Source organism: Oreochromis aureus, linkage group 12 (assembly GCF_013358895.1).
Source record: "Oreochromis aureus strain Israel breed Guangdong linkage group 12, ZZ_aureus, whole genome shotgun sequence".
NCBI lineage: Eukaryota > Metazoa > Chordata > Actinopteri > Cichliformes > Cichlidae > Oreochromis > Oreochromis aureus.
The window spans coordinates 19,286,119-19,312,652 of NC_052953.1; the positions used below are offsets into that span (position 1 = coordinate 19,286,119).

General features: G+C 42.2%; 3 protein-coding genes across 9 annotated transcripts in view; 1 reads left to right on the forward strand and 2 right to left on the reverse strand.

The window, feature by feature from the left end:
- Nucleotides 1-15,541, forward strand: part of LOC116332382 (membrane-associated phosphatidylinositol transfer protein 2) — a 43,327-nt gene extending 27,786 nt beyond the window's left edge. For 3 of the 7 annotated variants that reach the window (XM_031755316.2, XM_031755317.2, XM_039620388.1), the window contains exons 8-26: nucleotides 1,622-1,726; nucleotides 1,801-1,865; nucleotides 2,773-3,017; nucleotides 4,559-4,748; nucleotides 4,940-5,059; nucleotides 5,262-5,476; nucleotides 5,598-5,773; nucleotides 5,939-6,109; nucleotides 7,148-7,300; nucleotides 8,180-8,344; nucleotides 9,212-9,499; nucleotides 10,049-10,197; nucleotides 10,277-10,393; nucleotides 10,889-11,005; nucleotides 11,508-11,656; nucleotides 11,833-11,982; nucleotides 12,084-12,264; nucleotides 12,420-12,548; nucleotides 12,692-15,541. In XM_031755316.2, coding sequence (XP_031611176.1) covers nucleotides 1,622-1,726; nucleotides 1,801-1,865; nucleotides 2,773-3,017; nucleotides 4,559-4,748; nucleotides 4,940-5,059; nucleotides 5,262-5,476; nucleotides 5,598-5,773; nucleotides 5,939-6,109; nucleotides 7,148-7,300; nucleotides 8,180-8,344; nucleotides 9,212-9,499; nucleotides 10,049-10,197; nucleotides 10,277-10,393; nucleotides 10,889-11,005; nucleotides 11,508-11,656; nucleotides 11,833-11,982; nucleotides 12,084-12,264; nucleotides 12,420-12,548; nucleotides 12,692-13,075 — 3,269 coding nt within the window. In that variant the 3' untranslated portion in view covers nucleotides 13,076-15,541. The remainder of the gene's footprint in view (nucleotides 1-1,621; nucleotides 1,727-1,800; nucleotides 1,866-2,772; nucleotides 3,018-4,558; nucleotides 4,749-4,939; nucleotides 5,060-5,261; nucleotides 5,477-5,597; nucleotides 5,774-5,938; nucleotides 6,110-7,147; nucleotides 7,301-8,179; nucleotides 8,345-9,211; nucleotides 9,500-10,048; nucleotides 10,198-10,276; nucleotides 10,394-10,888; nucleotides 11,006-11,507; nucleotides 11,657-11,832; nucleotides 11,983-12,083; nucleotides 12,265-12,419; nucleotides 12,549-12,691) is intronic. The other 4 variants (XM_031755319.2, XM_031755318.2, XM_031755320.2 and 1 more) reach the window with 4 other exon arrangements.
- Nucleotides 15,542-16,286: 745 nt separating this feature from the next.
- Nucleotides 16,287-18,964, reverse strand: arl6ip4 (ADP-ribosylation factor-like 6 interacting protein 4). The gene is made up of 5 exons (XM_031755355.2): nucleotides 18,731-18,964; nucleotides 18,312-18,656; nucleotides 17,099-17,216; nucleotides 16,938-17,007; nucleotides 16,287-16,857 (listed from the first exon to the last, which is right to left on the reverse strand). The coding sequence occupies exons 1-5, from the start codon at nucleotides 18,891-18,893 to the stop codon at nucleotides 16,801-16,803; spliced, it is 753 nt and encodes a 250-aa protein (XP_031611215.1). The 5' UTR covers nucleotides 18,894-18,964; the 3' UTR covers nucleotides 16,287-16,800.
- A 1,232-nt stretch (nucleotides 18,965-20,196) lies between these two features.
- Nucleotides 20,197-25,023, reverse strand: mthfd2 (methylenetetrahydrofolate dehydrogenase (NADP+ dependent) 2, methenyltetrahydrofolate cyclohydrolase). The gene is made up of 8 exons (XM_031755353.2): nucleotides 24,803-25,023; nucleotides 23,023-23,207; nucleotides 22,762-22,884; nucleotides 22,328-22,480; nucleotides 22,136-22,243; nucleotides 21,960-22,052; nucleotides 21,730-21,855; nucleotides 20,197-20,926 (listed from the first exon to the last, which is right to left on the reverse strand). The coding sequence occupies exons 1-8, from the start codon at nucleotides 24,880-24,882 to the stop codon at nucleotides 20,778-20,780; spliced, it is 1,017 nt and encodes a 338-aa protein (XP_031611213.1). The 5' UTR covers nucleotides 24,883-25,023; the 3' UTR covers nucleotides 20,197-20,777.
- Between the last annotated feature and the right edge of the window lie 1,511 nt (nucleotides 25,024-26,534).

Below are 26,534 nucleotides of genomic sequence, written 5' to 3' on the forward strand. Positions count from 1 at the left end.
GATGCAGTCATTGATTACACTGATACTAATTTTGCTGCATTCATTAGTTTCCACCTACCCCGAGTTTAATAGGTTGCTCGTGACACTATGAGTCACTGGAAAACAATAACTAAAATGAATTGTGTTGACGTCTAATTATTTTTTTTCATATTAACATGTGTCACAGTATTCGTGTTTATATGGATTCATTGTTTGTGTGTGTGTGAGAAGCAAAAGCCAGATGGCCTGCTTAAAACGTCATGATTTATGAACACTTATTTAATTATGGGTAAATAAATGAGGGCATCAGAATGAGCTTATACATGTGTTTGTAAATCACATGATGGAAGTGCACAAATTAAATCTGGCAAACGACTGAGTTGGCTCAGATTGCTTCCAATTTTAGGCTTCTGTCTTTAAAGTTCTTGTGATCTTATTGCAGTAACCATCCATCTCAAGGATTAGAAAAGTGTGTGCAAGTTTATTTTTACACTCCATTTTTTTTAATGCAAATGAATAAAGGAAAAAAAAAAAGCTAAGGAGTTGAATCTGCCAATGATGGTTCACGTGTAACCTGTCGTATTTAATTAACATGTTTTATTTAAATCATTGACGGTTTATGAATGAAAATCTTGCAGTGGAATAAAGAAAATCTGACCTTTTTATCCAGTTTAACACTGGATTGTTGTTGATATTAATGAATAAATTAGAAGGATGTTGAAGCAACTGAGGAAAGAAATGAAATAAAGGACTCTGTTGATTTAGAGTCAGAAGATTTTTTGTGTTAGGAACAATGCTACAAAAACTTGCCCCAAGCAACTGAGTATTCCAGCCGTGTGGTTATGAAATAAAGATTGTCATTTGATTTCCTGCATTGATGCTGTTTATTTGTAGTGTAGCTGCTGTAGAAATAGAAGGACATGATTTGATTTTAGGTCAAATCTTGATTAACGAGCTAAATGGAACACTGTTGGCAAAAATCGCCCAGAGAGGAATTAAAAAGGATCTGTTTGAGGTCCTTTTAAAATCACAGGTTAATGTCAGTAGATCAGCGAGACAATTCATCCATATGTGTGCATGAATTTAAGGCGCATAGTGAAATTTTTGTAGTAGGTAATCATGGAGGAAGGTGACTGTTTTTAGTTTATAGAAAATAAATTATAGTGATACAATAAATGCAAAACAACGTATACTCACTGTGTGTGGATGATCACACATGGAAACACCAAGCTTCATGTGCATTTGTGTAGGTTAACTTGTAGGAAACCCTATGAAGGTTCCTTTTCCTTCATTCCCTTGTTTATTAGATCACTTTGACACTGACAGGGTTCATTTAGATGAATTTTTCTTTTATTGTTCATTTTTAGCGGGTTGTCTTTGTTATTCTATTTTATTTGTTTGCATATTTATTTATTTTTTATCCCATTATTTGTTGACACTCAACTGGGTTTGTGGTTTGTGTTTAAGGACGGCATTGTGTGAGTTTGGGTGAATAGGTTGTCGGGGTAAGCTGCAAACAAATTGGCCTTTCTTGGGATTAACAAAGCAATCTGGCACTCTGAATCTGAACTCTTGGTGTAATAATCCATTCGAAACCCCTGAATAGTGAGTACAGTTTTAACCAATCTCCCCCCCCATGCAGAGGATCTCTCTGATGGAGAGGAGGTCTTCCCGAAAGAGATTGCCAAGTGGAACTCCAATGACCTCATGGACAAGATCGAAGCTGCAGAAACGGAGGAAACTCCTGGTATGATGAACACCTCTACATGGGCAGGCACAGCCCTGTGACACTTGATGCTAAATGTGTGTTTCTGTTTCTAGGTGAGCTGTTCAAGGAAATGACTGTTGATTATGAAAGAGCAACCAGCGAGGAAAGATTAGATGAGGTATGTGTGTCACACATTGACTGCCAATGCAAATAACACACTTATAACTCGCACTCCTCTGATGCCCGTCCATGTCTGGAATAAATATCCCTTACAAGCCATCTGCTGAAAGTTTCCTTCAGGACATGATTTAATTTGAGTTTAGCTGCTAAAAAACAAAAAACATATCAGGCTTTAAACTTTGGAGGATAAGAGCCTCTCTGTCCTCTTGTGTTCAGATGCGTGGCTGTCTTAGCGGCCAAGCCGATAGCTCTCCCATTCCCACCATCACGGTAACAAGGCACCAGTCAGTAAGTAAACATTTTGGCCCCAGTGCACTGTGGGGTACAACAGTTCTTCAGACACCTCCAGTCTATTAAATGCCCCTGCCCTTATCCTTGCCGTAGCCCGAACCCAAATCCATGTGTACTCCTCAACCTCACCACCTTCTGTTGGACCCCCTCCCCCGTCCTCTGTACTTAATGGAAATGTGAAGTTTTGGATTGGAAGTAAAAGACAAAACTACACATTGTGCTGTGTTAATTAATGTGAACTTGTCGTCGGGAAGCATGGTTGTTGTTTGCTGTTAGTTGAACGGTTGTCCAGGTGAAGGTTGGCTCTGTTATGTGTCTTCATGGTTCCTCACCCCTCAGTGGCTATGAAAAGCAGTTTGCTTTGTAATTCATGTTCAAAACGATAGACGGAAAACGTTGCAAGTCGTACCTTTTGAATCGGTTAAGAAGTGATTTTTATGCCCATTTTCAAGGCCTCGTTTATCTGTTTTTGTTTGCTTGTTTCATCACTCACAGTAAGTACGTATTCTTTGGTCATGCTGATGAGTTGAATAAACATTTTATTGGATATTTTCCCGATAGTGCGCCTTAACATTCCCGTCCATAACGCTGCTTATTAAATTTGCTGTTCTCAGGAGAACTCTTCCCAGCAGTGTCTGCAGCCCTCCAAGATCCATGTGCTCATCTTGGTCTTGCACGGAGGGAACATCCTGGACACAGGAGGAGGCGACCAGAACAGCAAGCAGGCCGACGTCAACACAATCAGTACGGCTTTCGACACAGTCATGCGTGTTCACTATCCTGCGGCGCTGGGACGCATCGCCATCCGCTTGGTGCCCTGCCCTGCCATCTGTGCCGACGCCTTCTCCCTAGTGTCCAAGTAAGAGCATGCACATGCACACATTTCTCTGCAGGCTCAAAACCTCATGGCTGATGGTTTGTGTGCAGTTAGGTTCATAATTTATTGGATGAAGACAGAATTCTTGTGGTTTTGCACAACCGCAGTGGAGTTTAAATCAGATAATCAAGCAAGATGTGATGAAACTGTAGACTTTCAGCTTTCATTTAAGAGGTTTAATGAAGAATTTCATTAACTGTTTAGGAATTACAGAGATTTTTATACAGTCTCTAATTTTAGCTCTAAAGTAATTGGGCAAATTTACATCATTTTAAATGTAAGGATCCTAAGGCTCAGTGACTGCTTAAAGTCTAGAGCCCATATACATTTTCTGTTGAAGTGCTCTGGTGAACCTTTACTGCAAACACCTTGAGTTGCTGCACTGAAAAGCTGTGCCTTTGAGCTGAGATCAGGTGACTGACTCAGCTATTGAAGAATATCATATTTCTTTACCCTGAGAAACTCTTGGGTTGCTCTTACAGTTTGCTTTGGGTCATTGTCCATTTGCACTGTGAAGAACTGCCCGATCAGTTTTGCAGCATTTGTCTGAATCTGAGCAGAGAGTGTAGCTCCGTACACTTCACAGTTAATCCTGCAGCTTCTGTCAGCGGTCACATCACCAATAAACACAAGTCCTCCGATTATACTGGCCATACGTACCCATACCTTCACACTGCCTCCACCATGTCTGACATTGTACGCTATATTTTCTCATCCATGTTCACACTGATTTCATCTATCCACAGATATTTTTATACAGTGTAACCAGGGGTTTGCACCTTGCTGCAAATTCCCTGTATTTGAGTTCATGAAGTCTTCTTTTGATTGTAGATTTTGCCAGTGATAATTCTGCCTCCTGTGGTATTGGTTGTTGTTTTTGGGGTTTTTTTCTTAGCGATGTAAATAATTCTGTCCTCACACACTTTGGCCTTCTTCAGTGGTCTTTCAGTGTACCGGATTGTTTATTTGGCCACTCCTGAAGTTTTGTCTCTCTCTCTCTCTCTGAGAGGTTGATTTTGGTTTTTCAGCCCAATGATGGCTGATATTTCTTTGAGCCATATATTTAAATTTAAAGTTAAAAGCTTTAAAATGTAAATTCAACACTTTGAATCAACTTCACTTATGTCTGCTTCATTTATCATGAAATAACAAGTGAACACGCCTCACCTGGCCTTGGAACTGCTCGTCAGTCAATTGTAAAATTAGTTTTGAGCCACTAAAAATGCGGGACTCTACAAAACAACGCCTGTATTTTTGTTAAACCCCTCCAATTAAAGCTCAAAGTCTGCCTTTCAGCCACATCCTGATTTGTATTTTGAAAATAACAGCAAAAATTGTGTGTTTGTGGAACAAATTGTGGTTCTAACTATATTTTAGCTCAGTAGCTGTTTGCTTATGATGGAAAAGGTCCAGGTGCAGCTCATGACTCTTGTCCCCTCTTCCTGCGTTTATTTATTCTCCTGTGTGTATGCCTTGGGTTTTAAATTTTATAATTTGATTTTTATCCACTAATTTTCTCACAGCCTGAGCCCTTACAGCTACGATGAAGGTTGTCTGTCCAGCAGCCAGGACCACATCCCACTGGCAGCCCTGCCTCTCCTCGCCACCTCTTCGCCACAGTACCAGGACGCTGTGGCCACCGTCATCTTCCGAGCCAACCAGGTGTATACGGACTTCATAAAATCTCTGGATGGTTCTTCTTTCTCCGGCCAGGTCAGATACTGATGGGTTTGTTGTTCTTGTATGCTGTTTAATAAAGAATTGGAGTCATTAGAGTTGAACCCGCTGTACTTTTTGGAGCCACATTATCCTTACATCCAGCATGTAACTGCAGAAGTCTTTTTAGGTGATCCTGAACCCCACGGATACATGTAATAAATATTTTTCATCCTTTAACTCTCCAGGTTTGCCTCATTGGGGACTGTGTGGGAGGAATCTTGGGCTTTGATGCTCTGTGCAGCAGCAATCAAACAGTAAATGAGAGCCAGAACAGCAGTCGCAGGGGCAGTGTCATTAGCGTACAGGTAAGCGAGACATCTTCCAGCATTAATGAATGCATGGCGACAATATCGGCTCATCCTAAACACTGCCTGGAACACTTTTGTGTGCACCTTTTAACCTGTTTTGTTCTTCTTAATTAGCTCATTTGTTGATTTTTTTTTTTTTTTTTTTTTTCTTAAAGTGCTGGAAGTTTTCATGACACATTTTCACAAATTGCCCCTGCAGGACCAGGATCTTTTATCTCCTGGCATCATTGTCAACAGCGGACACGGATCAGCGTCTCCAACCTTGGAGGGCAGCCGCCACCTCAGTCGCAGCAACATCGATATCCCACGTACCAGCGCAGGCGACGACACCAAGAGACAGCTGCCTCGCAAGAGGAGCGACTCCTCCACCTACGAGCTGGACACCATAAAGCAGCACCAGGCTTTCCTGTCCAGGTGTGTTGTCCATGAGAGGACAAACTCTTCATGAACTTCTTTTGTCCTTTTGTCATGCACTGTCAGAATATGTTTTATTTTTAGTTCCAGGCACGGAAGTGACTTTGTGTTGTCCTCTCAGCTTACATTCCAGTGTCCTGCGGAACGACACAGCTTCCCGAAGGTCGAGCAGCAGCACCATGCTAGATGGAGGCTCCCTGGGGAAATTTGACTTTGAAGTGTCTGACTTTTTCCTCTTTGGCTCTCCGCTTGGCTTGGTACTCGCCCTGAGAAAGACTGTGATCCCTATGTTAGATGGTGAGTTTCAATTACTACGCTTTGTACTATCTGTAAAGTGAAAGGTTTGCCCCAGATGGAAATCTGCGTATTACTATAAACGCCTATAGACCAGGCTGTCATCAAAATATGCTTCAATTCTTCCCTTTCTCTTTCTTATGTCTCTGGTTTCATTTCTCCCCCTAGTGGCCCAACTACGACCTGCCTGTCAGCAGGTTTATAATCTGTTCCACCCCGCTGATCCTTCAGCCTCCCGCCTCGAACCTCTGCTGGAGCGGAAATTTCACCTCCTCCCTCCGTTCAGCGTGCCCCGTTACCAACGCTTTCCCCTGGGAGATGGAAACTCCGCCCTGCTGGGTGAGCTCTTTTTACGGATGATAGATGAAAGGCCACGTTAATGTGAAGCTTTCAGTTCTTGTACGCCTGTCTTGGATGCACACACACGAATGCAAAATACCCTTTAAACCCCCCCCCCCCAGCAACAACCACTTAAGATCACATCACCTGATGCTTCAGATGATGATTTTAACCCACTGTCCTTTTTCCCATGGGTGCACACCATAGATGGCTTAAAGATGCCTTAGCAGCACGCGTTGAGTTCATTTACAAAGTAAACACTGCCTGAAAGAAAAATTACACGTTTTTCTACTGTTTGTGCTTCGGCATGTTTTGTGAAGCAGTTTATTCATCTCAGTGTTGTCACAGTACCACTGGTGGTTTCTGTTTGGACTGATCTTCATAGCGGAGGATGCCTCCCCTGTTTATACAATTACATGTCTGCTGTTCAAGAAGGATACACAAACAGAATTTAATAAGATCTTTAATGAGGAGGAATTTTCTTTTTTTTTTTTTTTAAAGATATCTAACATTATTGAATCAGGAACTGAGGCTTAGTAAGGATGGATACCGGGGTTAATAAAGATGTTTAATAAGGTTAAGATGTTTCTTAATTACTTCAGACCAGAGTTTCTTTGTTCCCTGGTGGTCATGGCCTCCATCAGATCAGCTATCAATGACCATCTTCAGGCCTTCCTTCATTTTTTTTATAGCGATGAAGTTTCAAAGACAATTTCAAGATCACTGTTAAGGCAAGAGAGTTCAAATGATTCCATGAATAGCATATTGCAGGCTATTTCTAATCTTAGAACAGGGTGATATGTCAGCTTATTGTGTCTCTGAGGAGCAGCTGTGGTCCAGGAAAAAGCGAGCTCCACTAAGGGCTTGACTCTTGTTCCTTGTTCAGTTCTTGCTTCATATGTTTTTGTCTTCCTTGTCTTCTTTCCTTCCTCCTCTCTTGGCCTCCTGTCTCCATATCCGTGTACCTTGCTCTCTACCTCTAAAACCTCCTCCCCTGACTTCTACCCCTCCTGCCCCTCCACCCACCCCCCTCTGTAGTGGAGACAGTCCAGAGCAACGCTCAGCTGCTGCTTGACAGCGGGCCTCCCCTGTCCCTTCGCTGTCAGGAGACCATCAGTGAGACCTGCATCCCTGTACCTGTGCTAAACTGGCAGGAGGGCTCCCTCAAAGCCACACCCGCCACTATGGAGTGTGTGTAGCCTCTCCCATTCACCTCTATCTGTTCCCGACCCTCATCGCCGTATCTCTGTCGTCCCTGTGTTCGTCCTCGCCATTATGTCGAGATGCTCAGATTCCAGGCCGCCTCTTACTCTCTTTGAGTATGTCCATGCTGTCATTTCAGTGTCTCCAAATACTGATAAGTTTGAAAGTTTTAAAACCACATATATATTTTACCTTTTAGCATCGTGTCTTCTGGTTTACAATTTAAAAAGAAATGTAGCCAATTAGAAAATCAAGTCATGGAAATACTCGAGACAAATCTGCTAAGCATCTCTTGTGGTGCTGTGTTTTGCTTTGTGCCATCACATTTTCATGATGGAGTTTGGAAGATGCAAGCGTCTGTGTTTGTGTGCTGTGATTTTAAGGCCGGTTTCAGTGTATTTGCATCATCTCTGTAATATTAGCTGGTTTGTGGTGACATAGGGGTTTTTTTGTTTCCTTTTTTTTTTTTACTGTTTTTTGAATTTCCAAAAAAAGGTTTTGATGTGCTGCTTGTGCCGTGTTTGTGCAGTGGACTTGTGAAACTAGTTAGAGGTTTTGTGATTTTACTAAATCGCTGACGTTATTTTATTTTAAAGACATTAGAATAGGCTCTGAATTTAAAAATCACCTCCGTAAGACACACTAATATTACTGTAGAAGACGTGGATATTTGTGATTTTACATTCACTATGTGTTTAATGTCTTCATTTACCAGTCACGTGTTGATCGGTGAAGAAATGTGACCGGGGCCTCGCCGCCTGCTGTCACATTTCTCACCTGCATTCCCCCTCCTCCCCCAACCGTCACCGTGAGTTCCCCCTTACCTGTGTCTCTGTCTAATGGGATCTCCTTGTTTGGGCTCAATAGCGGATGTTGTTCAGTCTCATGGTGGTGTCTTCATGGACAGTTCGTACCCCTCATCCCCCGTAACGGGCCCCCTCTCCCGGGGCCAGCGGAGGGCCAGTGAGGTCAGCATTGCCAGCCAGGTCTCAGGAATGGCAGACAGTTACACTGCCACCAACATAGCCAACAGTAAGTGCTCTCAATACCAAACAGTCTCTCTTTCTCTCTTCCTTCCACTCACACAAACACTCTTCTAGTAATTCTCCCGCTTTCTCTCACATTCAGCCCAACTTTTATCTGCTTTTATCTGTCCTCTTTCCAACACTCCAACATCATTTACTCTCACTCTGACTCTACACACACCCTGCTGTCCTGCAGAAACAGTCTAGTCAGCCACGTTAAGTGTCCCACTCCTTTTTGCTCTTTTCTGCTTTGCCAGATTTTGGATTGAAGTGAGACTCATGTAAGGTGATTTATCCATCTCCTGTTAAAACTAAGACAAGATCAGAGTCCTGGAGAAGAAACCAGCTTAGAGCCACTTTCCACTGTCTGTCTTTCTCTTATTCACTGTCTAAATGTAAATGCAATGAACGAGTGCTGCATTTATCTAATGTGGCGATGCATGTAGACACCTGTTTGCCTCAGCCATTCCTGCATTGTCGACTCCCTCTTGCAGTGTTTGCTGAGATAACCGGTACTGTTTCCTCTTTGTTTGAATGTCCTTTGAATCCCTCCTCCCCCTCACCCGTTCACTTCTGTTACCAGAACATTTATTTGTGCCTCACGTTACTGCGCCTGAACACTGCTGTTCAGCCACCCACAGTATAACCCTGGAAATGTGCTTAAACTGATTACGACATGTTTCTCCTCTGCAACAGCATCACTCTGCCCCATTTACCTGAGCGGTTCTTAATATATCTTTAGGGCTTACACAGTCACAGCTCTTTTTTAAAACTGTCCAAGCTGTCCTAAACTGTCACAAGTGAATTTGTATTTATCATATCATATGGTTTCTTTATCTTTTTGTTTTGTTGTTGTTGTTTTTTTCCCCCATAGCTGAATCAAACCAGGTTAACCAATCCAAAAAATACAGTCTTTTGTCCCTACTCGCCCTATCATCACAAAACAAATTCTTCCTGAAAACTCCTCCCACGTCCCGTAAGGAAACAAAGGCTTGCCAGGCCGCAGGATCTTCTGATGCATGTGTAGCGGCAGAGTTGGACGATGAGGCAGACTCTAGTGAATCTCTAAGTCCCACCAGCCAGTACGAGAACTACCGGGCAGGGCTGGACTATGCTATATCTGATCTGGTCTCACTGGACTCCCAGGCTGAAGTGGACCAAGGTATTTTTATAAGGAATGGGGCTACTGAAATCGGTGTGAGGCTACGGGTCTCTGCTCTGTTTTGTGCCACAGTCGAAAGACTCAGTGCTGCGCTTCCAAAAAGCCTCTTTGCCTCCCTTTCACTTCATTTCTCTAAAATGTAATTCACAGGGATTCAGGTGCATTCACTCTCACTGATGAGGGGCAATCCATAAATCTAGATGCTGCCGGGGCTTTTAAAATCATTCATCTTCTTTCACACGCAGACTAACACAAATAACCACCTTCAGCTGCTCATGTAATCAGCTCTAACTATCGGTTCCTGTTTTCGGCCTTTGGATTTGCTGATAATAACCATTATAAACTCCTTCCTTTCCCTCCTGTAGCTGAAGAACTGCTGGGATTGGTGATGAGTGTGGCTGAAGATTGAAATCAACTTCTTTTTTTTCTTTTTCTTTTTTTTTGCTATAACATCAGGGGTGTTGCACCTTTCTGTGGCACATACCTCACGCTGGCTCTTTCAGTTTCATCTTACGACTCTGTACCCTATTCACTCCATTCCCATTGCAGTTGCAGCACGCTGGTGGGGCACAAAGCGGCTGGACTTTGCCCTGTACTGCCCTGATGCCCTAACAGCTTTCCCCACAGTGGCTTTACCACACCTGTTCCACGCATCATACTGGGAGTCTACTGATGTTGTGTCTTTTCTCCTGAGGCAGGTGAGTAAACAGTAATAATGAAAGTGTTAGGACGTATTCAAAAATTCTCAGTATGAATCACTGAATTGTCCCCTTTCAGGTCATGAGACACGAAAACTCAAGCATTCTGGAGCTCGATGGAAAAGAAGTGTCTGAATTCACCCCCTCTAAACCTCGAGAAAAGTGGCTCCGCAAGAGGACTCACGTGAAGATCAGGGTGAGCATCAGATCTGGAAACAAAGTCTGTTTCAAAGAGCTTTAAACTTTAGTCAGGGACACTACGATACCTGCCATCTAATAATAAATGAAAAAATAGCCCTTTTGTTTTGTTTTTTAATTCAGTTCAATTTTTTTTTTAAATTAATAAAGCACCAAATCACAATAACTGTTGCCTCAAGGCAAAGACCCTACAATAATACAGAGAAAACGTCCAACAATCAGATGACCCCCTATGAGCAAGCACTTGGTGACAGTGGGAAGGAAGATTTCCCTTTTAAAAGGAAGTAACTGATCGCGGCCATCTGCCGTCAGGGTTGAGGGGAAGGAGACGTGACAACACTCTGGATGACAGCCAAAGATAATTAACGACCAATTCCAACCAATATGCCCAAAAAAAAAAAAAAAAGTTGTTGGTATTTGTAGACTGTTTTTGTTTAAATAAAGATAAAGCAACACATCAGCATATTTCCTTTTTTTTCTTCTGCTTTGACAGAATGTGACCGCCAACCACAGAGTGAACGACGCCGTCTTCATCGAAGACGGCCAGCAGGTCTTGACAGGCCGCTTCATGTACGGCCCCCTGGACATGGTCACTTTGGCCGGAGAGAAGGTGAACACACTTCTGACTTTAGCAGCTGACCTCCTGCTGTTAGGGATACCTGGGAAATCTGAGTTTGAGCTTCTTCTTTTTTTTTTTGTTTTTTTTAGCTCATCTCGCCAAAGGATGGTCCTGTTTTAGTGAAACAAGATTTGTCCTGGATACGATTGCTTTTGAGCGTGCTAGACTTTTAAGTGGATTTTCTCATACATTTGTGGCTTTTTCCATCTTAAATCATCGTGTGCCTTTATGTTCGACAAACAATCCAAAGTTAAGGGTGTATATATAACGATTGCTGTGAAATTTTAACTTAATAAATATCAAGATATATTATTGAAAATCGGTCCGTCTGAGCCACTGCTTGAATCCGAGTATGTCTCAAACTTTTGAAGATGAAACCCTGAAATAAATAAACTTTTCTGAATGTTATACAGTTGGATTTCACGATAATGCAAAATGAAACCTTAAGAAAATTTTTTAACATGAAACATTTAATCATTTCATTCCTGCGCAGGTCGATCTCCACATCATGACCCAGCCACCATCGGGAGAATGGGTGTACTTCAACACCGAGGTGACCAACAGCAGCGGGCGCGTGTCTTTTGTCATCCCAGAGGACAAGCGTCTGGGAATCGGAGTGTACCCAGTTAAAATGGTGGTCAGGTGAGATTAGCCTGGTACCAAACTGTCATTGTATTTTAATATTCAAGCTTTTTGTCTGTTTATCTTCAGAGCCTGGTTTCCATTTGCCTTTTAGCTCACGTTATTGTAGCTCTCTTTTTTTTTTTTTCATCTTTTTATTTCAATTTTCTTACTCTTTTTTTCTTTTTATTCACCAGGGGTGACCACACGTTCGCTGACAGCTACCTGACAGTTGTTCCACGTAGCACGGAGTTCGTAGTGTTCAGCATTGATGGTTCATTTGCTGCCAGCGTTTCGATCATGGGCAGTGATCCCAAAGTGCGAGCTGGAGCTGTAGATGTTGTCAGGTAGCTGGCTGCTCTACCTCTCCTGTTTTCTTGGCTTCAGATACTTTGTCCCTGATTGAACTTTAAGATCTGTTGTGTCCTGCTGCTTTTCCTTATTTCAGGCACTGGCAGGATTTAGGCTATCTGATAATCTACGTGACCGGACGGCCAGACATGCAGAAGCAACGGGTAGTGGCCTGGTTGTCTCAGCACAACTTCCCTCATGGCATTGTCTCCTTTTGCGACGGCCTGGTCCACGACCCGCTCAGGCACAAGGCTAACTTCCTCAAGTCTTTGACAGAGGTCAGAGTGGGGGGTGGGTCAGGGGACTGTGAATGTTTTAAACGAGAAAACAGAAGCGACAAATGCTGACAACCCGATATTATTTTAAAAATGTACCCATTTGTTTAGAAGAAACCAGGATTGAACATTTCTCGTCTTCATTTCTCCGATTTCAGGCACACATGAAGATTTTTGCCGGCTATGGATCAACCAAAGACATCTCAGTCTACACCTCCATTGGCCTCCCTTCTTCTCAAATATATATTGTTGGCAGACCTTCTAAGAAGATGCAGCACCAGTGCCAGGTATCACTTTCTGCACACCCTGAGAAAAGATCTTGTTAATAGTCTCTTCTCACATTTAAAAAAAAAACACTAAAGTAAAAGCTCAAGTCACCACAAAATGCGTCGCTTTTTAGTTGACAGTTGTTTCTCTGATCCTTCAACAGTTCATCACAGAAGGATACGCAGCTCATCTGTCCCAGCTGGAGTACAACCATCGCTCTCGGCCAGCCAAGACCACCAGTGCACGCATGGTGCTACGCAAAGGCAGCTTTGGCTTGGGAGCAAACAGTGACTTCTTGAGGAAGAGGAACCATCTGTTACGCACCATCTCCTCTCAGCCAGCCCCCAGCTCTCCAACGGGCAGCATCCACAACAGGCCGGAGCGCACGCAGAGCCAATCAGACAGCGAGCGGCTGGAGCGGGAGCGGCTGGAGCGCGCTCACAGCCACGGCCAGGGAGGGGCCCAGCGCAGCATGAGCATCACGGCCAGCTGCTGGGGCCGCAGCAGCAGCACCAAGCTGGAGCCAGGAGTTTTCAGCTCAAAATGAGACTGGAGACATGATGCGGGGTTCGGGAGGGACGAGACTTAAAAATGCAGTACTGAGGAAGAGATGCAAAGTGATGTGAATATAAACGTAAACAGTGGAAAGCAGCTGGCTTCTTGCACCAGATAGGTAAAATACCATAAGGAAAAAAATCAGGTGCTACAAATCACTCTTCATAAAAACTAACACCAGTCACATTCAGCACAGATATTTATGGGCAGAGCGTGAGGCAACATTCATGATAACACAGACCAACATTTCAAGAAGTGTTGCCCCAAAGCGGGAAAGTGCACACAACCAAATAAAGCTAATATTGTAGGGATCCAGGCTGTTTGTACTGTTTAGTAAATATTTATTAGTCTTGAATACAAGGTCAGTTTTGCTCCAGCACATGGAGACAGTTACACACACACACACACACACGCAAGCATGCACCACGCAAACAACACAGAGTTGTTACAGTAGCCACTGTAACCAACTAACGTGACCAATGCAAGCACAACAACAACTACAGAGATGAACTTTGTTTATAGCAGTTTTAAAGCTGCGTCCTTTTTAACACGATGATCAGGTACGTTCCAGTCAGAGAGCGGAGCTGAGAATCAGGTGAAGCTAATTCGCCAATTTAGTGTAAACACGGAAAGAATCAAGAAGCCAAAATGAATCTTTGTTAGATTTCTTTTCTTTTTTCAAGAAACACAGAACATCTTTACGGTCCAGTTCAGCTTGTTTTCTGGTCGCCCCTTAGACACAACGAATCATGTAACACAACACGAAGCAAGGCGCGTAATTACCCTTTAACTGTGGCTGCAGCTGAAACTGTTCTTGGGTTTTATTGCATCTCACACTTCACTTTATGCCATCGCTGCCGTACCCTCCTGAATGAGTAACGTGCAGCTCCGCTATAGGGAAAAGCAGTACTGTAAGGGAAAGTGCCAAAGTGAAGCAGTGCTGAAGGATAAGCCGTCTGTGGATGCAGAGGAAAGGAGGGATCTCCTGTGTAAAAACAGAAACATAATAAATGGGTTAGTTTGTGTAAGTATGTAGTTGAATGCCTAAACAAGGCTTGTACATAATTGTTACATTACAGTGCAGATCTGGTATCTGGTCCACTGAAGACCAGTTTCAAGTGTCTTCTTTACTCTGGGGGTAAACACCACCTCATTCAGGATATACTTTAATGATTGATAATACTTGTTGTTATTTAAGACTATAGAAATTTTAAAATGTAAGGATTTTTTCGTGAACAAAATGTGTTTTAAGATTACTTTAGCTATGTTGTGTTTTTTTTCTCCTCTCTCCTTCAAAGTTCAGTTGCAGCAGCCAAACCTCAGAGGTCTTTGCCTGGCACAGTGTTGTATTTCTATTATTTTATCTCTCAGATCACCAGAGTTGTATCAACAGAACTTGTGTCAAAATATTGTTTTGGTTTTTTGTTTTCGTTATGAACTTTTTTGGGGGGAAATTCAGGATATGGCTTCTCTCTCTCTGGTTTATCCCCGAGCTGTAAAATGAGGTGTTGAATGTTCTCATAGATAATCCTCCTTAGGTTAAGGTCTCTTTCTCTGTGTTGCTGCGCCTTTAGGAAAAGAAATGTGCAAATTGTAACTCCTGTACAATACGCTGTTGAAAGTAGCAACACAGAGCTAAGATTTTGCTTTAATACCGTTGGCCATTTATTTTCTAAAGCTGGTTTAAAGACAAAATTGTGATTTAATCATTTAAATAACATTTATTTGTACCTCTAGTAATCATGTACAGACAGAGCTGACAGCAGTGGACCAATATGGGCTCAGACACGAGGGGGAAACGTGCAATATTCCCGAGTAGCACCACCAGATCTTACAGACTGTTGAGGAAACACGTCACAGTGCATTGACAATCAGGTGAACAGGCACATGGTCTACAGACGTCAAATTGCAGAGGGTAACTCACCTTAAAACGGCACTGCCCAAATTATGGCAGTCGGGTTTTCTCCTGCAGAGAGACACGCTGTTTTGTTGTGATGTTTCCATTTTAGAATATGGGCATCCAGACAGACACTTAATATTTGCATATTTTAAAAAGAAGTCAGTCTGGTAACAAAACAAATGGTTTACATAAGTGCAATGAACAGCACGTTTACAGATGATGTAACCTTCAGTTTGCGTTGGCCCTCTTCAGAGGTGTCATTTTAAAATTAGCGGTCCTTTTAGAGGCTTCACTTTGTGATGCAGTTGAATTGTATTGTGCTGAGATGTGTTTCTAAATATTTCATCCACTTCTCATTTCAATAGACGACATAAGACATCCTAGATCAAAGGCACCTGTAACCTCTTTAATCAGCACTGATTTTATTTTGTATTTTTGTCAGCTGGTTGAGGAGAGTGACTCATGCTGTACTTCTGTCCCTCTGCATTTTGACCTTGACAAGAATCGGCTTAAAGCCATAACTCTTTGAAAAAAAAAAAAAAAAAAAAAAAAAAAAAAGGAACAGGAAAAAAAAAGCTGCTTGTTGAAGAATAGCTCTTTGTACATTTATTGTAACTTGAAAACAAAAAAAGGACAGTCAGTGCTGGAAAACATGCACTCATCTAACATTTTCAGCTACTGAACCATGCTCCCTGATCTGAAACGCCCGGATATTAAAAATCCAGAGAAGCGATCTGTGAAGTTTTGTAACCTCTGGGCAGACGATCGCTTCGATTCTGCTACCGACACACACACATTACCAGAGGCCTTACATTTCCCGTTTTACTGCCTTACATTGACCATTGTGCAGCGAGGACGAACGCCGATCACGCCCCAAACAGACTTCACGGTGAAGGACGTTGTTCATGTTACTTTGTGGGAAAAGATGGAGGCCATATTTTCTAAACAGGACTTTGGTTTGTTTTAGAGGAAATTTATGAAGGAGAAGAAAGTGGGACATAATTCACCAATATTAGGCAATCCCATCGCTGTCTCCAGCTCCGCCTCCAACAGTTATCATTCAAAGGCTGTATATGTGCAACACAATATCATGCTTGGAAAATATTTTACCTGTACAGGGTGTGTATCTTGTAGGTTTTGGATAACTACATTTTACCCATTCCCTTGTGTTTTTATGTACAGTGTATAAAGAACATATAAAGAACAACTAAGGCATTTGGGCTTTTTTTTTCTTCCACACTGAGTTGAAACGAGGATGTTTTTGGGTTGTTGTTTTTTATGAGAACAGGAACTGAAGTCAGACTTTACTTTTACAAAGAAATGGAGATTTATTTAGAGAAATTAAAATAAAACAAAAATTTGAGATACAAACATAAGACAACCACGAGGTGGTGTGAGAAGGTGATTTTAGAAAGCTGAACTGGACGTTTATCTGGGATTAATCATTACTTAAAGCAAAGATTTTGCACAATAATTAAACTCAATGAAACTTTCCTATGAAGCTCAGAATGTTACAGAAAATCAGAAGCAATGTCTTTTGTTGAAATCAAAAATCTAAAATAACAGAATCCCAGTAAGATCCTTGTCAGCAGTTTCATGTAGGCACTACTTTCTATCTACTCCACTACATCTGACAGCCATTACAAGCAGCTCACTATGACTTCTACCTTGTGTACCTCAGGAGAGCATGACAGTATTATTTTGCTATCACTATTATTTGATGGGAAGTGCATTTCAATACACTGACGAGTTACTTTCTGCAGAACTGTTTAGTGAAGGTGCTCTCAGGCTGATGAAGCTGAAGGGGACGTCGTCTTCTACCTGTTGATGCCCAGTTTTCTCTGGAAGGCATCCCCGTCTCCCTTTGTAGCTTGCTGTGAGATGAATAGAAGCTCGCTGTTAACAGTTATAACAGCACATGACTGCAGTTACAGCTGAAAGGTTTCTGTCATACCTTGTTGATCTCTTTTTGCTTCTCCCGGCTGACTATCTCCTCTATGATCTCCCCCTCTCCTCTCACCAGTCTGTAAGACAGCAGGGGGGAAAAAAGATCACCAATTTGGGCAAATTCTTCCCCCAAAGTCTCACTCTTGTGGCACGCTTTCCCCCACTTACCTTGTCCTCCCCGTTTCAGGGTCCACCACCCTGCGGATCACGCTCTGCCTGGCTTCGTACTCCTCTTTGGTGAGGGGCCTCTTAGTGGAGAGCCGGGCCTTCTGCTCATCTGTCATGACTGAAGAGGCAAAAATGCACCAGATTCATTTTTGGAAAAAAAGAGAGGAGTTGGAGAAGGAAATAACCAGATAACGATATCAGAATTGAGCAATGTGACTACATATACTATGAGTTAATAAAGGTAAAGGTGCTTTCCTCCAGGTACTTGAGCTTCCTCACACAATCCTAAAACATGCATGGTGATTCTAAGATAGATGTGAGGTAGATAAAGTGCTTAAAGTTTATAAAATAAATACTGAATGAATGTATGGTTGAAAAGTGACTTTTAGTCTAAAATTTAGGCTGGCAATGCTGGTAACAAATGCAAGTGACAAGTAGAGTGACAGGGATTTGATTTACTAAGATTATCAGAATGAACTAGATGCGAAAAAAACATTTTTAGTTAACTAAAAAGGAAATACACATTGGGCCACAGCTCTTAATTTAAACCCAGATGTTTTCAGTCCCAGTGCCACAAACACCTTCCTATGCAGTCTCTTTACAAACATTTGTGAAAGAATGGGTTGTTCTAAAGAGCCTGAGTGTGGTGCTGTAGCAGAATGCCAGTGTCCCAACAAGTCAGTTTGTGACATCAACCTGTGATGGTCAAATTATTTTAAAAAACAGGATCTCTGTGTCATCTGTGAACATCACCACTATAAACAAGAAGGGTTCAGAGCCGATGTAATCCCGCTCCACCTTGAACCCATCTGCAACTCCTTACTACTGCTGGTGTCCTCATTCGTGTTCCCTATCAAATGCTTTCTTTAGATCCATAAAGAAAGAGTGCAGCTCCTTCTGACCTCCTTTAAACATCTCCATTGACACTCTCAAAGCAAACATCAAATCTGTAGTGCTCTTTCTCTGAATGAGGTCATGGTGCTGCTCATTACCTCTCTTCTAAACCCAGCTTCACAAACTCATTCCCACAGCTTTGTGGCCTGCCAGCGTTATCCTGCACATCAGTGCGCTACTTCTTAGATTAGTAAGTAATATGTCCTAATAAGTCCTTATGTTTCACAAATATAAAAACCACAGTTATTTTGTTATGTCAAACTTTGTGTGACCAGCTGATGCACTGAAGTGAAGTGTGGGGTTGAGTGTGATGTCCCACCAGGCCCAAGCTCCACGGCCCCCTCCTCAGTCTGCCACACCTCCAGGTAGGATGGAGGTTTCTCTGCTGGGCTCTGCTTCATCTCCGCCGGGCTCTGCTTCATCTCCGCCTTCTTCTTCGTCTTCTTCTCCTTTTTCTTCAACAACTTCTTCTCCTTCTTGATCTGCTTCTTCAGCTTCGCCTTCTTCTTCTTCAGCTGCTGCTTCTTCTTCTTCTTCTTCTTGGCTTCGCTCTTCTTCTCATCGTTTGACGAGGATGATGACGAGGAGGAGGAAGAGGTGGATGAGGAAGATGAGGAAGAAGAAGACGAGTGCCTTCTGCGCTTCTTCTTTTGTGTTTTCTCATCTGGGGAGAAACGGAGAACATAACCCGATGATGAGGTTGATTTTCCTGTGAATGCTAGCATTTCGTGTTCCAACCTTTGCTCCTGTGCAACGTCTTCTTTCTGCTCCGACTCCTGCTGTTGGAGGAGGAAGACGAAGATGATGGAGAGGAGGAAGAGGAGGACGAGGATCGTCTCCGTTTCTTCTTCTCGTGTTTTTTCTCTCTGCCAGCTCTGTCGGATGGTCTGCTGCGGTCCATGGCTCACCGAACAACTGTTTACAGACCGTACTGAACGACAAACACGGAAGTGTGCCCGTCAAATTCCTTCCGTCACCTTCTAGGATTAAGGAACATAGTTCCCACTTCTTTTTCTTTCTTTCTTTCTCCTCCTTCTTCTTCTTCTTCTTCTTCTTCTTAGTAGTAGTAGTAGTAGTATTAGTATTATAATTATAGTTGCAGTGTTTTATTATGAGACACTTTGCAAAGGTGATAGACTCACTGTCATCTACATATCTCAAACTAATACACCAAAGCCTCGTCATCTTTAAACACATCTTTATTAAATACATCTTCATTAAATACATTCCTTTATTATCATCTTATTTTGTTTGAGGTATTTATTTATTAAATAATTCCAGTCTGTTGTTTTTTGTTTCAGTTTTGGTTCATTTCCAAATACCAGATCGCCGTTGCCCATTTAACCAGAAAATCCCCCGGGGCTCAGTCAAATTAGAAATCTTCACTTTAATCAAAGTATAGAACAAAGTATATAAATTTTATTCAAATAAAGAAGCAGCCTATTTCTGTGTCACTGGGACACAAACGTCAACACAAGAGCAGAAAATTAAAAGTAATGAGTACTATCATAAACAATCCACCTCTTTTTACTAGCTTTTATTCACTTTTTTTATAAATAAGTATGTAACTGAAAATTCTATGTGCAGAAGAGCATCCCTGAACATTTAACCTTGAAGCAGATGGGCTACAGCATCAAAAGACCACATCATGGATGTGCTGCCAGCAAATCTGCAGCAGTGTGATGCAGTCATGTGAACATGGATCAAAATCTTTGAGGAATATTTCCAGCACCGAGTTGTTCCACAAAGAATTAATGCAGTTCTGAAGGTAAAAAGGGTGTCCAACCCATTGCTAGGGAAGTATACCTAATAATATGTCCAGTGAGTGTATGCTGTCAATTTTAATTAGGAGGGAGGTCATTGTCCTTTGATGTAAGCTACATTTTGAAACAAAGTAAAAAAAAAAAAACACCAATATTTAACATGTAGTGAATACACAAGTCCCCCAGATCTCCCCTCTGACTTCAGTCAGTCTTAATTTTTGTATATTCAGTAAATCTGAGACAGAGCGCTAAACTTAGCGAACTCAAACTTTACTGCTCTCCAACTGCAAGATCATTCCTTGAGACCAGAGGTGCATCTAGTTACAGCAAAACATTAGAAGAAAATAACTAGAAAGAAGTGCAGGAAACAGACATCATTTAGGGTGGAATTTAAAAAGTAACAGGGTGATTTTTTTGAGAAACAACAGAAAAACATAATCATTAGAAGATATTTGTAATATTTATTCCAAAGATTTCTCAAAGGCAATTGTGAATCTTTAAAGCTTGTATACGGATATACATACTTGCCCCTGATGACATTAGCCCTTATCACTCTTTGCACATCAGGATAAACTAACAGAAAGACATACTGCAGAAAGGCTTCAGTCACCGGCAAGCTAATCCTCAGCACCCGCTTTCACTCATGTTCAAACACTGTGTCACTGTACCAATAAATAACATCATCTCTGAAAATTCTTTAAATCCTAGCACAATGCAAATGATAAATACTGAAAACACTGTTACATTAAACATGCTGCTGCATCAGTGAATGTAACAGTCTAATTATGGCTGGACCTGGAGTCATGAAAGGTTAACAACATCAGCAGAAAGAGATCCATAAGGCTATCATCTTTCCAGTCCATGTGCAAGGGGAGCGTGGCGGGTTGCTCCAAGTAAAAAAATAAAAATAATAATAATAATAATAATAATAATAATAATAATAATAATGGTAGTGTTGGGAAGGTGGAGGGTGGGCTCGCGGTGGAATGTGTCACTGTTGCTGGGATGTAGTCTTGATCCAATTAGGACGCAACAGCCATGCGGATCCTCTGTGGGGGACACAGGAGGACATTCTTGGCTGCTTTGACAGTGTTTTTCATCAGCATCGCCACCGTCATCGGGCCAACGCCTCCTGGCACTGGGGTGATGAATCCTGCCTTCTGTCTCACACCTGAAAGTGCACAGGAAAAGTAAGACGATTCAGACCTTGTGCACCAAATGGAACTTTCCAGAAATCAGGTCCTCCCATCATCGTGTATACAAATATAATATGAAAACAACATAAAGGTCACTTTATAAATAACTCTGGTATGAGGCAACATGATGCCAACCATGTGCTCCAGAAACATGATCACGTTCAGCTTCCAAGAAGCAAAGTAGAAATCTGTGCCACCTGTTTGTTTATCAAACATTTATTTATTCTCTTCTTGAAGCGATGCCATTGGTTCGTTTTGCTAGCAAGATTACTCAAAGAGTTGTGCATGAATCTGCATAGATGTAAAGCAAGGCCCAGCTTGGAATGTAATAACTTTTGGATGTGTATTACAAATGTTCAATATGAGAAAAATCTGGCATTTTGTGTCATATTGTCACAAATACAAATCAAATTCAAACATCATTTTAATGTTTTATAGAAGCTATTACAATCTAATCTAGCTCCAGATACACGATATGGACAAAGGTAGTGGGTCACACAGCTTAGTCTTCGAATTTGGGTGTTTTCAGTCACATACAGCTGTATAAAAATAGAACACCCAGCCATGCAGTGTGCTTTTACAAACATTTGTGAAAGAGTGGGTCGCTTTAAAAAGCTCAATGAACTTGTGTGTGGTACTGCAATAGGATGCAGCTGTTACAGAGCGTGCACAGGAGGGCTGCAAAAGGTTGTCTGTAGTATGTTTTATTGGAACACAATGCAATATGCCTGTGTGTAGCACAAAAGTGTTCACATATGTTCTGCCTCTCCAGCCTTACCTTCAAAATCCACATCCCCAACCAGTCGGCTCTTTCCAGTGATGGGGTCCTGCACTCTGTTTATTCCGACGTCGATTACAGCCGCTCCCTCTTTGATCATGTCCGCAGTGATAAGGTTTGGAATTCCTGAAAGTTCAGTAACACACACATACACGCACACACACAAAGAGTACAGTTAGTACAGTACCTCAAAAAGACAAAGAGATTAACAAATGAACAAACCGACAAACCTGCAGCAGCCACAATGATGTCAGCAATTTTAGTGTGTTGGCAAAGTTGATCCTTTGGAGTGTAACGGTGAGAAATTGTCACCGTAGCGTCACCTGCCAATGAGAACAGAGGTGATAGGGATGCACATGCTTTAGTTTTATCACCCAACAATGCGTGCACACACATCCTGTCCTACCTCCGGGCCTCTCGTGACGGCCGTCTGTGTGCAGCAACATGGCAATGGGCATGCCCACGTTCTTTGACCGTCCAGCAACCAAGACGTTCTTCCCAAAAGTAGGAATACCTGGAAGAAAAGAAAATTGGGAATCTTTTAGATTCATCAACAGCATTTTAACCCTGAGAGGAAGAAGGTGGTCACTATGGTTACCTGTGCGTTTAATAATTTCCCAGACACCCCAGGGAGTGGCAGGGAGCATGGTGGACTGATCCAGGCACATGCGGCCCACGTTGACCACGTGGAAACCATCCACATCCTTGGTCGGGGAAACTGCATTGCAGATTGCGCGCTCATCGATGTGTTCTGTCCAAACAAAAGGGAGTTACAGTCAACACAACTTTATCGACTAGTTCTACTCACAGTCATAAAGTCAAATTCAGTTTCTCAGAGCAAATTCTGCCTCCAGCATGAGAGAAAATCCTAGCAAGAGACAGCAGGAAGGTGGGCAGTTTTCTGCTCCAACGTAGGCGCTGTGAACACACGTTCACCAATGCTTGCATTCAGCCGTCATACTGGATTTCTAGACACCACGCACATGTACGCAAACCCGACTCCCAATGCAGGATTTCCCAGTTTTGCTGTACCTGGCAGAGGCAGCTGGACCAGTAGACCATCAACACGGGGGTCGGTGTTGAGCTTATCGATCAAGTCCAGTAACTCCTCCTCACTGATGTTAGTGTGCTTGAGAATCGTCTCACTTGAGATTCCTGTGGGAGGTCGAAGTGTGAAAACAACTCCACTCACAAGCGAACATTTGCAGTTTTGCCAATCTAACGTATGAGGAACGTGCACTTTCACGCCTAAAAAAAAAAAAAACAAAAAAATAAAAACAAAACAACACCTACCGACATCAGCCGCAGCCCGTGTCTTGTTCAGGACATAGGAGTGGCTGGCTGGGTTGTCTCCCACGAGAATAACACTCAGATGGGGTCTTCGGTGGCCTGTTGAGACCCATTCCTCTAAGTCGGCACGGACCTCATCCCTAATTTGCCGTGCAAGTTTCTTTCCTGAGATGACCACCGCCTCCTGCCTGGGAGTTGGCGAGACAATTGTGGTCAGAAGACACGTTATTGGGCATCAAGAAGCTGGGATTGTGCTGTGATTCATTGTTTAATTCCTGACAGATTTGTACACAGCCTTATTGAAAAGTGTTGGCCAACATGGCACAAATAACTGCACTGTGGCGCCAAAGATAAGCCAAAAAAAAAATAATTTCCCCTAGGGATAAATAAAGTATTCTGATTCTGATGATTCTGATTCTGATTCTGAAATTCTTTCAACTAAGACTCATGTAAACTCATCTCAACCTTAATCCAAGCACCAGTTCTAGCCTCTAAAATTAGACTTAGCCTCCACCTGACTGAGCCACATGCTTTACTACCACTTATGTTTCAGTATTTGTAGGTAACTAGTAGAAACAAGGAAGGGAAGGGAGCTTCTTTAAGCGTCTAACCATGAGGCACAGTCGGAGACATTCGATGGTTAAAACCTATGTACAGAATTCAGGACTGTACAGAGTGCTGCCGCACCGGTTTGTCCTCATTGCACAATTGTCAAACATAGTTCTCCGTTATATAATGACAAGCAGAGCGCAAGGGCTAATAACTGAAGAGTAATGAGCCATCGACAGTGATGTAACTGTCACTTTTATCCTGTCCAAAGTAATTAAATCCTCAGAGAAAAGGATTGAGTGTTTTGGGGAGAATGGGACCAGTGTACCAGGTCCCAGAGGCAATGTGTCGAGGCTACAGGTCTAATAGAAGTTTAAATCCCCCGATAGGCTGAGGAAAGATCTCTCTTTACAAATGTTTGAATAACTCATGTTCACAATGTTTATCTTTTGTTATTGTTTACTCTGCACATGATAACACAGCACTAGTCCTTCTCGCAGCTGAGTTTGCAGAAATTTTCCTCACATATATAAATGAAATTAACTTGAGGTAACGTGATCCCACCAGATCTAATTTGGCAAGCAGTGATGTAAGATAATCACACATGCATATGTCCTAAATTATCAGCCTTGTGTCTTTGCAAATCACGCAGATCATGCGCAGGACCCACGAGATTTAGGAGTAGGTTTTTTTTGTGTGTGAAAGATTAGTTAATTGCATGTAGTCATACTGCACTCAGCAAGTTTCCAATAAATACCTGCACGATGCAAACGCTTAACAGGCTGCTGACTAGCTGCTGTAGCATTACTCTCAGCTTGTTATATCAGGTTTTACAGACCACGTGATCAGATATACCCTGCATGTTCATTTTGCCCCAGGTGTGCACACCTACACCTCGAACTCCACCTGAAACCTGCCACTGGGTGCAAGCAGTCACACAGATTTCATCAGCCAGCCCCCCCACCCCTCATCTACACCTGCAATATTACCGGCGTGACGCTAGGGGCGCTGCGAAATGTGCTCAACTGAGGACGTTTAGTACAATAAAACAATAAAAGCCAGCAGAATAAAACCCAGCGACCTCATCCGCGTACATAAAAGCCTACAAATAAGTGGGCACACGGGGGGGGGACTAAAAAAGAACCAAACACTCCTACCGAGTGAGGAAACAGAAGCGCCTCAGAGGTCGTAAAATGACCGTTAAAGCCGCAGCAGATGTGCGGAGGAGACTCACCTCGAGGCGGACGTGTGCAGTTTACAGACTTGGTGCTGTGTGTGCTGGCACAGTTTCCTGAGAGTCCTGAGCGCTGCCATTTCTCACCGGCTCACAGAAGAGGAGACACTACTACAGCGCCGGTTACGAAACCCCGGGTCTGACGGAGGGAGGCTGTGAAGGAGGAAGAGGAGCAGAGCGGTTTTAAACACCTCCCCCCCCGCTCGTGCAAGCTGCCTACGTCACTGCTATCAGTCGCCAGCCCTCTGCTGCAGAGCTCTGCCCCTTAACAGCAGCCCAGCGTGGAAGCTCATGAGCGGTACCAGGCCGTTATTCTTTCAATATAGAGTCAGAGTTGTTGTTGTTTTTAGAGCTTTAAAGTTATTTTTCACGTACAGTTTCCACGTTCAAACAACCAGGATCATCATAGCTAACTAAAACAACACTGAAACCGAGTATAGGTGTGGTAAAACATTTGAATCAACTGAAATAAAAGCTAATTCATTAAATAAAAACTTAAGCATATTATATATTTGCAAAACTCACTTAATTGTTTTGGATTTTCACAGAACTTTTTGCAGTTTTCACAGCAGTTCACGCCAAGGTCACACCCTGTAATGCTCAGAGACAGTGTAAAAAAAAAAACCCAAGAACCCCATCACAGACTCCACAGGCCTCAATTGGCATGTTAAATGTTAAAGGTCATTACAGTACAGTTAGTAAAAGAGTAACAATCATGGCTTGTTTTTCCCTCTATCCTTGTGGAAACAGGCTTGAGGTTTCTGGTTCAACTTCTGAGGTGCACAAAGAAGAGGAAACATCTGAGGACTCTGACTAAAGGCTACAGGCAACAAGGCACTATGGAGTTGTTGTTCATACTATAAATGTAGTTTGAAAGAGTTGCCAGGAGAAAGCCTCTTCTTCCTAAAAAGAATCTGAACCAAACCACAAGACCTCTGGAACAATGTCCTGTGGACAGACAAGACCAAAAAGGAGATCATAATGCACAGCACCGTGTTTGTCATAAACCAAACACAACAAGTCAGCACAACACCTCATAGCAGCTGTTAGGCACGGTGGTGGAGGGGTGTTGATTTGGGCTTGTTCTGCAGCCACAGGACGCTTTGCACTCATCGGGTTGACCGACTTTCATTTTTCTCATGACTTTTTTGTTGTCTGTGTCACTTTTCATACGTTTGTTCATGGACACGTTCATTAACCAAAATAAAAATAAAAATGAGAGAAGAAATCGGAAACAATAATTTGTACTTACAAGACTGACTGAAATAAAAAATAAACAGAAAACATTCTTACTTTTTGGCAGTGTGGTCAGATTTGAAACACCCAGACAGCTTAATGAGGCTTTGGTGTAAATTCACATCAAGTCTGTATCAAATGAGGTGTTGTGTTTGTATTATAATATTATAAATCTTGCTTCTAACTCTTAACACCCACTTTATAATAAGAAAACTAAAAGCAACGCTGAAACTGGATTGCTACTATTAGATTACTAAATGATTATCATGGCTTTCTTGGTCAAGTTGAACCATTGTAATTACTTTATTCCCTATTGGCAGCTTTAATATCCTTTAAAACTGTTTTTTCTTAAACCCTAATAAAAAACAACTACATGGCACATTTATCTATTGGATGTATTAAAGCAGATTTTCTTTCAACGTTTAAATACTCAGTTATGTACAGATACACAAGAATTGTATTTTAGTTGAGCACTTGATTAAATGTAGGTCTTATC

Coding starts and splice junctions, on each gene's coding strand:
- arl6ip4 (XM_031755355.2), bottom strand. CDS start 18,893: ATGGACCGCAGCAGACCATCCGACAGAGCTGGCAGAGAGAAAAAACAC. Junction 17,217..18,311: donor GGCCGTGGAGCTTGGGCCTG/GTGGGACATCAC, acceptor TTGCCTCTTCAG/TCATGACAGATGAGCAGAAG. Junction 16,858..16,937: donor AGCAAAAAGAGATCAACAAG/GTATGACAGAAA, acceptor TTCATCTCACAG/CAAGCTACAAAGGGAGACGG.
- mthfd2 (XM_031755353.2), bottom strand. CDS start 24,882: ATGGCAGCGCTCAGGACTCTCAGGAAACTGTGCCAGCACACACAGCAC. Junction 22,885..23,022: donor ACGGGCTGCGGCTGATGTCG/GTAGGTGTTGTT, acceptor GACCTCCCACAG/GAATCTCAAGTGAGACGATT. Junction 22,053..22,135: donor CCGTCACGAGAGGCCCGGAG/GTAGGACAGGAT, acceptor TCTCATTGGCAG/GTGACGCTACGGTGACAATT.